Below are 14,138 nucleotides of genomic sequence, written 5' to 3'. Positions count from 1 at the left end.
ACTTAAAGCTTAGTTGCAACAGGATATTGCAAAATTCCCACGGAAACGGGAGTTAGTGGGAAAAAAACATTTGTATGAAAAAATCGAAACTGCGTAAGATAGATGTTTTCAATTAAATTAAATTATTTATTGCATTCCATGTAGTACAATGGGGTGTTACATAGTTAACTTAAAGCTTAGTTGCAACTGGATATTGAAAAATTCCCACGGGAACGGGAGTTAGCGGGAAAAAACATTTGTATGATAAAATCTAAACAGCGTAAGATAGATGTTTTCAATCTAGCATGCATGCTACGAATAAAAGCATGCATGCATACCTTAGTAAATATAAATTTTAGTTATGGCTGTATTTTGAAAAATGGGAATTGGCGGGTAAAAAAAAATTGTATGAAAAAATCTAAACTGCATAAGTTAGATGCTTGAAATTTGACATGCATATATTATATAAGTACCTTAGTGAATGCAAAGTTAAAAATTTCCCTGGGAACGGGAAGCGAGTTAGAGGCTTGAAATTTATAGCTCGCGGTAGTGGCAACCAAGAAACGTCGCGGCCGCGGCGGCGTTTGTGGGGCGGCGTCGTCGTCGGGTTTCTTCTCGTCGCGGGCGAAGCCCGCGGCGGGGAGACATCCTCGGGGCTGAGCCCCCTTGATGTGGCTGCGCTCGCCGCCCGCAAAAACGGGCGTGTCACGGGGTTTGGGACACGGCGGGCGATAACGCCCCTCCGTGAGCCACGATGTTATCCTTCCGTGGTGCCGCCAGCGAGGTCGAGCCCACCGGGTGGTTCCCCATTGGGGGAGGCCCAGTGAGCGCCCGTCAGCTGGCGGTGGTGTCGAGTCCGGTGAGCTGCTCCGTCGCCGGGGCAGCTGGTGTCGAGTCGGCTGGAGGGGGGGAGAGGACTGCTTCCACTGCCACTGGAAGCGTCAACTCATCCCCCGGGGGGTGGCCACGATCCTAACTACTCGACGAGGAGTAGTGGATGTGGGCAGCCCCGGTCCAGTCCGGTGTTTGTAGTCAGTGCCCACCGGTGAGTTGGCCCAGCAGGGATGCCAGGCCTCCCACGATGATGGGCACTGGGTCAGTCCTTGTGCGGATGGCCGCCAGGATGTCGTGGAGCAACTGGATAGATTGCTCCAACACTTCCAACTTCTCGTTGGCGGTGTCTGCGTGTGCCTCCGCTCGGGGCCTCGCCTTCTTCCCCTTTGGAGGGGCGGCGGCTGCTGTCTCTGATGTAGAGGGCTGCGGCGGGACGGGTTCCACGGCGATTTGCTCGGCGGTGGTGGTAGCGGTGGGGGCGGGAGTTGCCCTTTTATGGGCGCGCCTCTTCCTCTGCGGCTTGGGTCCGTTTGGGCCGTTCGCCGCGGCCATGAGCGAGCTCCTCGCTGTCGGCTCGCTGGTTGGGTCCACGGTGGAGGTTGCTGGGACAGCTCTTCTTGCGCCGGTCAAGGGCGCGGTGCCTGCCCTCGTGTTGCGCAGCTCGCGCGACTTGATAGGGCAAGAAGGGCTGTTTGCAGGGTGGGCTCCCCCGCAGTTGCAGCACGTCGCCGGTACCTCCCGGGGTCGCGTGCAGTCCTTCGCTGCGTGGCTCTCGCCACAGCGAACGCAGGCCGCCGGTCGGTGGCAGTTGTGGCTGCTGTGCCGAAACTGCTGGCAGCGGTGACATTGGGGGGCTCCTTTGCGTCCCCTCCATGCTTCAACCTTCACACCGGGCATGCAGAGGAGCTCGGTGGTGGCGTAAATGGACTGGAAGCCCAGTGTCCGTCGTATCTCCACAAAGAAGATTCCGCCCACCCTGCCCTGGATGGGACGGATGTACTGGGGGTCGAAGCCGCGGTTACGCAGCTCCTCCTCCAGTTCGGCGGTGTTGGTCTCCATGGGCAGGCCCTTGATGGCCAGCTTCAAGGCGCGTTCCGCCGGGGGGGCGTAGGCGAACCAGGAGAGTCCCGTCGCTTTTTCCAGGCCGGCAAGGTAGCGCTGGTAAAGCCGGAACTCTTCGTTGGTCTTCGCCATGAAGCGCACACCCTTCCCGTACGGGCGCGCGTTGGGGACGTGGCCGAGCACCTCCCGCAGCTTGCGGAAGTGGTGCGGCCAGTCAGGCAGCTGGTCCACCACGATGGGCGGAATCTTCTTGCTCGCTGGGGCGAGCGGCGGCTGAAGGCGGACGGGCTTCGGCGACGGCGTGGGCGTCGTCCGGAGGGACGGACGTGGAGGCGCGTGCGGCGGCGAGTCTGGGTTCGTGTTCAAGACGGCGGCGTATGAGCGCGGCGGCGTCTTCTCCAACTCGCACAGTGGCGAGAATGGGTTTGTACTTGCGTACGAGCGTGGCGGCGTTGTCTCCATGTCCAGTGAGGGCATGGAGAGTGCGACGGGCGGCATGGTCCTCACCACAGGCTGGGATGGGTGTCGCTGGTGTTCAGGCGGCGTAGTGGTCCTCCTTGCAGTAATTCCTGCTCCCGGCAGCAGCGGGAAGGGGGACATTCGCGTGCCTAGGCCGGTGAGGCGCGGCGGAGGCGGCGGTAGGTTGGGGGCTGCTGGTGTGGTGACGACGCGCGAGGGCAAGAAGGTGCGCGCCCTGCGCTTCGTCACTCCGGCGGTGGTTGGGGGAGCCATTCTTGCCCTGCTCTCCCCGTTTGGTTATGGATGCGAAGTGTGGCTGTGTGGCTGTCCACTGGTGCGGAGCCTGGCGGTCCGCCTGGCAGAGCACGCGTTATCACACCCTCCCCGGTGAGACCCGCTGGTGGGAGGCCGGGGGTGGTAGGTGCGACAACGGTGATGCCGATTGGAGCCGCGGAATCCTGGAGGGTATTTTAAGATAAAAATACCCCCCCCTGCTTCTGTTTCGTCAACGGCGTCAGTGTGTGGGTAGACGAAGATTTGTGGCTCCCGAACACGGACGAGTGGACAGAGCAATCCGTGGGGCGGCGACAGCGGTGGCGAGGCGCGGAGGGGGGGCAGATACCCGAGTGAGCAACCGGAACGCGGCAGACGCGTGAGGGCAGACGTCGTTGATGGTCGTGTCAAATATTGAATTTTGCGGGCGAACTTTTCACTATTCTTGGATGGTTCAAATCTTTCGTAGGTAGTTTTCTGTTGAATTTTCCAGGCGGACGTTTCACGGCGTATTTCTGTTGTAATTTTTAAATTTTGTTTAAATTTTCGAAACTGATCGTATTTTCCTAAAATATCAAACCAAATCATAAACTAATAATCTAGAAATTAATAACAATTCATTATTTAACTGAGCTACTTATACTGTAACCTCATTTAAAAATAATAAAATTAAGCATTTTTTAACCTTTCTCCTTTTATAACACGCCACGCGGACGGAGTCGCGGGCAAAAGCTAGTTGAGTTATAAAATTTGAAGCTAATAGAATTACTTTTTTGATGCAGTATATTAATATTTTAGAAGTTAGCTACTCGAATGCATGCCACAAATTTAGATGCTAAAAAATAACCACCATGTTGAGTTATATTTAGAGTGGCTTACTTAGGAGATAACTATTGGCTAAGATAATATTATTTAGACGCGCGTTGATTGTGGCTGTCTTAGTAATTTAGAAGGCAAATTCGATTTTCAGATGCGAATAATGCTATTAAATAGAAGCTTGTTTAATTACTACCCATTATGTAATACAAACTGGATTAAAAGAAAAGAAAGGAAAACATGAAACAGTAGGACTAGGGCCCTGTGCTGGGAGGTTTTCTGGCCACGTCTTTCCCTCAGCGTTACAGATTCCGATGTGGTAGTAGTTTTACAGCTAGTTACATAATATGTAATTTAATTATGTTTGACGTTCAAAAAGCGCTAACTTTGTAAGCCAATTTTGAAAAATAAATATTTTTGAATTTTTTTTTATGAACTAAGTACCCACACCTCACCGAGTTTTCGCTTAGATCAACGATCTATTTATTTGTTTCTTACAGCTACTTTTCCTCGGCTATAAAGGTTGTGAGAAGCTGCAGACTTTTTAGCCGGAAAAGCCGGAAAATGACAGTGAAAGTGTAACTATGTTCATCACTAATTTAAGAGCCACGCTCTTCTCGGTGCGGCATTTTCCATGCTACTTTTTTAGGGTAAATAGGGCAGTGGTTTTCCTCTTGCCTTCCGCCCCGCAGTACTCTGTCAGACGCAAGTGGGATGGTACCTAGAGTAGTCTATTATAAAGCCATACTAGACTGTTGTTGACAAGAAAGGTTGACCTAACATAACCTTATATGGCATTAGCTTAGCCTGTACTACATAAAACACAGTATCAAAACGATAACCGTCTATTTCTACACTAGGCGGACTGTCCTCCGCCTCTGAATAGACGACTAAACTAAACGACTGACTAAACGTCAAAACACGAAATTATTATTTATTTATTTATATTATGGACAACTTACAAGCTACACTCTGCACATGCAAAGTTACAGACAATAAAAAAAAAATTAAGAGCTAGCTCAATTACAAGTAGTCACAGCATGCACAATCAAGTGCACAAGAAAAACAAGATATAAACTTATATAAAAGAAAAAATATAAATTATGTAACAAAATTTAACAAAAATTATTTAATTTGAATGAAAAAAGCACACTGTGACGTCATAGAAACAATGTGACAAAATGTCGGACTTACAGCTTAACGAAGGAAAATCTGTACAGCGCCATCTATATTATTTTTGAGGAGCGTAGCCTGGGAAGTCCCTCATTCAATTACACACACACACACACACATACATATACACAGCAGTCGTACACAACCCTCCTTTTTGTTCCGCCGTAGTCGGGTAAAAATAGTGTCATTAGGTCTTTACAGACATGGCGTTGGATTAAATAAAAAAATAGAAAAAAAGAAAGAAAACAACGTTTATTATAACTACAAAATAAACACTCACCGCTAATAGTTTACGTTTAGACCACAAAACAATATAATTAATTAATTTTGTTACATCTCTGTAGGTTCTCATAACGATAATATTGTATATTGCTGTCTATAAACAAAAATAACATAACATAAAACAAACAGCCCATATTTTGTCCCACTGCTGGGCGACGTTTTACTGCACTGACAAAGTCATTTATCGTGTGATGCTCTGTCGCGGGGCCACCACCTCCAATTCAGTTGAAGACGATATAGATGCATGTATGTACCATGTAGATAGTGTACGTGAAAAGATTTTATGTGTACGTGCTATAATAAGAAAGAAAACAACAAATTAAAGTGGCTTCGCTGCAGAGCATACTCCCCAGCGGAGCCACTCAGTTTGCATACTTCGAGATGTTTTCTTCCTGTAAATTGAAGTATAGATCGATGTACGTAGTACGTACATAGTGTACGTGAAAAGATTTTATGTGTACGTGCTATAATAAGAAAGAAAACAACAAATTAAAGTGGCTTCGCTGCAGAGCATACTCCCCAGCGGAGCCACTCAGTTTGCATACTTCGAGATGTTTTCTTCCTGTAAATTGAAGTATAGATCGATGTACGTAGTACGTACATAGTGTACGTGAAAAGATTTTATGTGTACGTGCTATAATAAGAAAGAAAACAACAAATATATCTATATCACCCTAAAATCCATCACACTTCAAACATGCTCGTACAATGTATCTGTTTCAGGCGTATTATGCCTCGTCTACACTATCGGCGATTACAGATGCTTAACGAGCGAGCACAATAAACCCGTTTATAGACGATTATGGGCGAATATAACCGAGTATGCCCTTTACACGATCGTGCTCGTCTGTTACCTCCGAAAGTGAAGAAGCATAACATTTTTAAATAACCATCTTTAACGCAAACCAAATTATTATTTTCAACCCGCAAATATTATCAAAAAATGTAAATTCTCGTAACCTCTTAAGCTTAGGTACTATAAAAAGGTTTACTTAAGTATTCACCTTCGTACCTTGATTGCGCGGAGATAGCGAATTACCTAAAGGAAACACTCAAATGAAGCGTAAATACGATTATTTTGCTCGGAAACTTGAGAAAATTTATACGAAATGCTCGCCTTTATTTAACGATGGTGAGAAGAGGAATAGGTTGAGCGGAGCGGTGAGTGGTAACGATTTTGAAGGTGTCAGCGCTAAAGTTCTATTCAATTCAAAACACTATATTGTACATAAACACAACATAAAGGGCAATTAGAAAATGACAGCTTAGCAGCAATTTCTTGGAATGAATCGCAAAAGTTTTGCGAAAGAATAGGAAATAATCAAAAAACAGTAATACATGAATTTTACGACCAATTTATCTGATATCAGCTCAGAATCATAGTCTGAATCATCCCTCAAAGTTTTCGTTATGATGTCGCTAACACCCTGTATAAAAGTTTGTTATCATAATAACCGCTCCGCTCGTAACCAAGTCCGCTTCCACTTACCAAATGATGGAAATTAGCATATCTGTGATTCAGGTTCGCCTGCATTTTGTTTATTTGTCGCATAATTTGCCACTTTCTTGTTTGGCCGAATTTCATTACTTTGTTTATGAATTGTAGCTTCCGCTCTGTTCTACATTTTGATATGGAATATTCAATGAGACTTCATTATCATTATTTTTCGGTAAATATTTTTTATCTTCTTAAGCGGTGCTTCTTTGCACCTCAGCTTACTAAGTTTGCTGAACTTGCACCAATGAATTTTCATTTATCCTAAGTGCAATTTTCACTAACACACGTGGCTTGACCAATAAAAAAAGACGGCAATACGATTCATCACCTATCACGTTGGTGTAACAGAAAGCTCGGTGAGGTGTAGGTACTTAGTTCATCTTGCTATAGATGTACCTTCTTCTTCTTATCGTGTCGATGGCAAACTAAATTGTATCGGCCCAAAACTTGGCAACAAGTATGGCGCTATCTGCAGCGCTCATCAGATCCTCCTGCGTACAGGTGTTCGGGCACGCAGGACACGATGTAAGATGTTCCATCGTTTGGGGAACAGTGCCGCACTTGCACTTTAAGTCCGAGCCATCCGAGAAACCCCACCTGAACAGATTGTCCTTACTTCGGCCCACCTGAGTCCGAAGTCTACTACTTCCAGGTAAGCCACGGCAAATCAAGACCTGGCGGAGGTCTCTCGGACGGCGGAGCAAAAGGTGTACCTTTAACTACCCCAATTGGGATATATTCGTGAGCTTACGTTATGCTTTTATGCTGAACTGGGACTGAATAAAAAATATCCAGTACGTCCCGACGTTTATATCCCCGGGCATGTCATGAAAACCGATAGGGAGATAAAGTTATCTGTCATTTTCTTATCCGACGAAACGGAAAGGGACGGGATATGGATTCCCAAGACGCAATTTAAGGATAACAGGTATCTACAGTAAGGATAACAGGTAGAGTATATATCAATAGGCGCTGGATGACGCAATACACGAGTCTGATAATATATGATTACTCTGTCTATAGAGACGGTCAAACGGCTCGCGACAACATACACTTCAGGATCCCGAAAGAGATCCCGCCGGCCTGGTCGACGTTTTCCCTGTCTCGCTATCGGCCCACTAGGGTCGATTTGTTCTTTCACCACGCCATGAGCGGTGCTGGTTCAAATTCAAATTCAAATTCAAAAATATCTTAGGTAACATAGTTACACTTTGAATCGTCAATTTTTACATAACGAACGTCTCATCCGCCTAAAACTACTGCGGCTTCTCACAACCTGTATAGCCGGGGAAAAGAAGCTGCAAGAAAAACCTCGGCACAGGGCCCTAGACGTTCTTTAAAAAAATAAAAATAAACATAAAATATTGATATACAATTGAGTAATTTAGCTGCCTAATATCAGTTCTCAGACAGTTAATCCCATGCATTCATATCTTCTAAATAATCACTAACTTTATAATAAGTAACCTTTTTTGGAAAGTTTTTGTTTAACTACTGTCTTAAAGCAGTTGAAAGGCAAATTCTGAATGTCAATGGGAATCTTATTGTAAAAACGTATACATTGGTTGAGTTATCAAAGGTAAATTATGAAATTCTGTTTACTAAATAAAGATAGATCTGAAGGTGACAAAAAGTTTTGTTGTTTCTATTTAACTTATTTATGAATTTTAAAAAAATGCAATAATACGTCACGTTTTTCTTTGACGTCACAGGTTGCTTTTTTATACGAATTCCATAGCAATTTCGTGTTTTGATGTTAAATAAAATGTAATTGATTTGACTAGTTGGAATCTATCCTATTGTTCGGCCAACTATTTAAAACCATATAAGGAAAACCTGCAATAAAACGCATAAAATATTAGTTATCGTGATAAATATTTTTGATATTTTTTGTTGGACACAGAATGTTTAAAGTGGAATGGAAAATAGCACAAAAACTCGTTTAAAAATGTATTTTAGGAATGCCTATTCCTATATTTTTCAACCTTGTAGGGATCAGACTTTTCTGTGGAATAGAAAAGGTAATATATTTCTCAGGGAAATTGGCGCTGGTATTATTAAACACCTGAACTCTTTGAATATTGATTAAAAAAGTAAATTGGATCACGAGAATTGGTAAAATACTTATAAATATCAAAATGAAAAGTCTTCTAGACTGGAGTAGTTTTTTTAAGGGTCAGTTCTAACAAAACTATCGATCGATTCAGTAAATTTTGTCGAAATCATTTTTTTTTCAGTAACATGCGTGTCACATGATTTTGTTCGTATTTCGACAGAACTATATGGCTTATTTCGATTCACATATTAGTACCAATTGACAAATCGACATAATTATATCGACAGAATCGATAAAATTACCGTGCCTAATTTTCATCACGTTGTGTAAGTTAGCCTTACTGGACACAAAATAGTTACCGTTTGAATCGTCAATTTTAATAATAATTTATTAATTATTTGTTCGCTTGGCAGCCAAGCCTTGGCTTCTATAATAATATAAATATAATTATGTTATATCGAACATCTCTAGCCATAGAGGCGGCCAATCAGCTCGCGACACCAAACACTTCAGGACCCCGATACCCACTTCGCCGGCATGGTCGACGATTTCCCTTGATCAGCGCTTATCGCTATCGACCCACCAGGGTCGATTAATTCTTTCAAATATTTTTCGTCTCAGACGACTCCCTGAGCCGAGGTTTGCGCACAACTGGGAACCCTCAGGTCTGTTGTCTTAAACGTTGTATCAGTTGAGAGTCTTCCACGCTCCTTATTTGTCCAGCCAAGTAGATAATGCCATCTGCGGCAAATCTACAATGAGACACGTCAAAAAAAGTAAGAATCCACCTATAACTACGGCAGCTTCTCAACCTGTATAATATCTTAAGAAAAGTTGATGCAAGAACACCCTCGACTTACAAGTACTCTGAAAGCTGCAGAAACTGAACTATTTCAATCGGAAAACCAAAATATCTACAACGGAACTATTAAAGCAGTTGTGTTTTAATAACAAAAACATTTATGGTAATGAAAGCAGAGAATATGCAAGTGTTTTAACCTGTTGCGAACCAAATAAAAGGCTAAGACGGGAAATTCGTATTCTCCAGTGGTATGCGCCGGTAACTTTCTATGTGACTTAAACTTTCACATTAACTGCACTGCACGAAAGTAGGTTGACAGTACCTGAAGTTTCCAAAACGGTAGCACATTTCATAACCTTTCATCTTAATTAGTATATTTTTGAGCAAAGCATAACATTATAATTATAGCATCACACCATATAATACATTGTATAGGGTGAGCAAAGGTGTATAATATACATTGACTCCACGCCAGCTATGTTTAACACGTTTCCTATGTATGAACCACATATGACGCAATTTATTTGAAACTCATACGTGCATGTCCCATATGTGGGGCACACTTTTTCTTGCCATAGTGTGTCTATGTACGGTCACGAGCACTAATATGTATACACTTTGAAACCATGTCTTAGACTTACGGTTTCATTTTGACAAATGAATCCAATATGATAGTGCGACAGGGTTCTAAAGTGGGTACATGATATTGCTCATGACTGTACATAAATTCAAGTGTTTACTGAAAAATAACATTGCACGAGAGGGGTTGATACCTAACTGAAAATGAGATATCAACCCCTCACGACGAAAGTCTTTGACCAGTGCGTGTTGCCAGTGATGACCTACGGCAGTGAGACGTGGCCGCTTACTATGGGTCTCGTGAGGAGGCTCGGTGTCGCTCAGCGGACAATGGAGAGAGCAATGCTCGGTATTTCCCTGCTCGATTGAATCAAAAATGAGGAGATCCGCAGGAGAACTAAAGTCACCGACATAACTCGGAGAATTGCAAAGCTGAAGTGGCAGTGGGCAGGACACATAGCGAGGAGAACCGATGGCCGCTGGGGCGGAAGGGTTCTGGAGTGGCGACCACGTGTCGGACGACGCTCAGTGGGTAAGCCCGCTACAAGGTTTAATTCTGCTGGCCAGTTATTCTGTGCGCCATGTGGCCGAACCTTCAAATCGAAGTTCGGTTTTGCTAGCCACATTAGAGCCTATCATAACATCGACCTGGGATAGACATTTAGGAGTCGCCGTCGCCGGACACGGCTTTCATGATGATGATGGACCGACGATCTGGTGAAGGTCGCGGGAAGCCGCTGGATGCGGGCAGCGCAGGACCGATCGTCGTGGAGATCCTTGGGGGAGGCCTATGTCCAGCAGTGGGCGTCGTACGGCTGATGATGATGACACAGTGAACGTGTTAAATACTTAACACGTTCACAATTCAGGGCTTTCTTTTGAGGCCCCCCTATTACGTATGTAACAAAAACCCTCAGGAGAAAGCCTCTGTGGTATAGTGGTTAGAGCTCTGGACTCACGATCTGGTGGTCTGGGTTTGATTTCCGATAGTATTAGTTAGGTTAACGATCATTTAGAATGTCTGTCGAAAGAGTGAGCGAGATAAGTAGCGTGTTTTGTTCTGTATTCGCTTTTAATCCATAAAATCTAAATAATTAGCGTCCCGAAATGAACATTTCGAATCAACGCAGCATAATCATCCATTTTTCTTCAAAATTCCATTCGTCTTCGGCATGAAAATAAAGTATGCAGGTACAATAAAATTCACGGAAAACAATATTATGTTTCAGCTCTAAAAAAAACATCCTGGATATTTTCTTCTCAAAATCCCATCAGATGCCAGTAAAATTTGATTTGCAAAAACAATTGGCAATCTTTTTCAATCTGGCGATAATGCCGCATTAAAACAGCATTATAAGAGTACAGATAACTCCTCGTTCGAAAATCTCCCTTGTGAATCCCTGACATAATTTTACCAGGTTAGTGATGTGACATTTCAATTTAAAATAAATTTAGACTGACTAGTATTTGTGTAATAATTTGAAATGTTTTAATTATTGGTAATTTTAAGTGACAAATTGTATAAATTTATGATAAAATGAATAAAATAAATAAATAAACTAATAAATTTAAAATTTATCGCCCTTTTATTTTATTGCAAATTTATAAACGGATTTTAACATACATACATAAACTCACGCCCGTAATCCCTAATGAGGTGGGCAGAGCCACGAGTAATCAAAGACAACTTGCAGCCACTGTTGACTTATTCCATGCCATCATACAGTTCAATAGCTGTAATGATTTCTAGTCGCATTGCAATATAGTCTTTAATGCAGTAAGTGCTTTGAGTACCCGAGACCAATCCAGATTAACGTATTAACCCTTTCATTTACAGAGACCATGGGTGGGGTGGTTCATAAAAGGTAGTATGACACATTGGAATCGGAACGTTTGTAGACGTTCTGTCCTTGAAAGAGTTAAATATAGCTGCAAGTTTTTTTTTATTATTTCTTGCGCTGCCTATCCCATTGAGGACTACGGAAAAGAGGACATCAGTATTTATAGAAAATATACTAGGCAATGTGAAAACGTTTTTAAACGTTATAAATCACGGTGGCATGTCTTATCCCCTAACATAAAATGCGAACACCCCACCCCTCCCTAACCCGAAAATTCATGTCAGCAAGGATTAAATATAATCCCATACGAAAAGGTGAAGGAATTAGCCGAATGTTTGCCAGTTCAAATCCTTAGAGAATCCTGTGAACGTTTGAATACTGACGTCGGCTGTCGGAATTAATTCAGTTTTATTATGTATAAATTGTGAGAAAGTCTAGTGTAAAGTAGGTAAGTAAAGTATAATTTATGTGGCAGTAAAAACGCATTTTCAATATCTCCCTATCGTTGCCCCGTTTTCACGGGGTCCGCTTCTTCTTATCGTGTGGGTTGTGAGGTGGAATACCAACCTCATCAACCCTGGTGTCAGGGTTATTATTGAGCCGCCAAAGGCCCCTGACACGGCTCATGTAACGATTACTTACTTACATCAGTAAGTAGTAACCGGGACCAACGGCTTAACGTGGAAAATGTGTTGCTAAGTGTGTTGATGACTCCTTTAATTTTGTTGTTTGTTGTAACGAATGACTTAATTATGTAAATATCGAAATTGATTGTTTTGACTATTACAATGATATAATGTAATGACTATTTACAAGTACATGACATGATATACAAGTATATACATACCTAAATTGTGACAATATTTGCATGTTATTGTTGATAGCTGATAAGTAGGAAATTCTCTGTACGTCCATCTATTAATGTACCCTTTTCAAAGGCAAATAAAGAGTATTTCCATTTCTATCGATCGATTGATCCGGTAACACCTTAATTCAAACTTCCATAGAGGAAATCACTATCAACTGTAGTAATGTTGTTACAAATTCGCCCACCAAGCAAAACCGTCGAATACCACGAGTCTCCAATTATTATTATTGCTGACTAGGTCGGACCCCTCGTTATAACTTTAGGGATCAATTCAGGAGCGTGCTTAGGCAGTAGGGGCTCATAGCTTCCAAAGGTACAGGGATTCTGAAGATATTGAATAGAATTGGGTCGTGGTACTAGGTTCAAGACATGTGATACTACATAGGCGGCCCTGATGTTCACAAGATAAATTGTGAAATTCTGATTACTAAATAAAGACACATCTAAAACTAACGAAAAAAATTTTATTTTTTCTATTTAACTTATTATCTTGTTTTTCTTGTTCACTTGATTGTGCATGCTGTGACTACTTGTAATTGAGCTAGCTCTTAATCTTTTTTTTTTTGTCTGTAACTTTGCATGTGCAGAGTGTAGCTTGTAAGTTGTCCATAATAAATAAATAAAATAAATAAATTATTTGTGAATCAAGAAAACGTAATAATTAGTTCGACATTTTGTCACATTTTTCTATGACGTCACAGTGTGCTCTTTCATAAAAATTAGATAGTAATTTCGTGTTTTGAAAAACGTTAAGTAAAAAGTAACTGATTTGACTAGTTGGAAACTAGCCTATTGTGTAGATATCCCTGTTCGAAAACGCGTGGCAACTTAGAAAAATGCGCTCCCGACTTCAAAAAAAATTAAACTACTGAATTCGAGTTTGTAAGTTTAAATTCATGTTTGGATCCTTATTGACAGCCTCCGTGGTCTAGTGGAGCGTTAGGCAATCTGGAGGTCCGGGTTCAATTCCCGATGGCGACACTGTCGAAATCACTTTGTGAGACTGTCCTTTGTTTGCTAAGAACATTGCAGGCTTGAATCACCTGGTTGTACGAAAAAGTAAGATGAGTCCGTGCTTCGGAGTGCACGCTTAGCCGCTGATCCCGGGTAGCAGCCTTAAGTCAATATTGCATATTTTGCCTCAGCTTTTTCTACCGTTCCTTCAAGGATACTCTGAAAAAGCAGCATGGAGAATGCTACACCGACAAGAGCGTGGCTCTTAAAGTAGTGATGATAAAAACCATACCTCTTGAGGTATGTATGTGGTGTAGAACAGAATAGAAATTGTTTATTATACCCGCAATATTAATGAACATTAGGAATCCAGTAACACGCTATTCCTTCGCGGCATAACGTATATAATAGTATGTTTCGGCGACACGACGGTAATTAAACAGGAACTTTGTAAAAAAGGTTACTTATTATAAATTTAGTCACTATTTAGAAAATATGAATGCAAGGGATTAACTGTCTGGCAACTGATATTATGCAGCCAAAATACTTAATTGTAAAAATACGATAGGATATAAGAATAGGGCCCTGTGCCGAGGTTTTTCTTGCAGCTTCTTTTCCCTAACTATACAGGTTGTGAGAAGCTGCAGTAGTTTTAGGCGGAT

At 42.4% G+C, this 14,138-nt stretch overlaps 1 protein-coding gene across 1 annotated transcript; it reads right to left on the bottom strand.

Annotated features, from left to right (window-relative positions):
- Nucleotides 1-2,089: 2,089 nt before the first annotated feature.
- On the bottom strand, nucleotides 2,090-2,607 carry LOC126377458 (uncharacterized). The gene is made up of 2 exons (XM_050025193.1): nucleotides 2,202-2,607; nucleotides 2,090-2,097 (listed from the first exon to the last, which is right to left on the bottom strand). Exons 1-2 carry the CDS (start codon nucleotides 2,605-2,607, stop codon nucleotides 2,090-2,092), a joined length of 414 nt encoding a protein of 137 aa, XP_049881150.1.
- Between the last annotated feature and the right edge of the window lie 11,531 nt (nucleotides 2,608-14,138).

This window comes from Pectinophora gossypiella, chromosome 23 (genome assembly GCF_024362695.1).
Source record: "Pectinophora gossypiella chromosome 23, ilPecGoss1.1, whole genome shotgun sequence".
Lineage (NCBI taxonomy): Eukaryota > Metazoa > Arthropoda > Insecta > Lepidoptera > Gelechiidae > Pectinophora > Pectinophora gossypiella.
Note: the sequence above shows the minus strand (reverse complement) of the source record. Positions and strands in the feature narration are given on the sequence as shown.

What these genes read in the sequence shown, in the direction of transcription:
- LOC126377458 (XM_050025193.1), bottom strand. Translation starts at nt 2,607, where the DNA reads ATGGCTCCCCCAACCACCGCCGGAGTGACGAAGCGCAGGGCGCGCACC.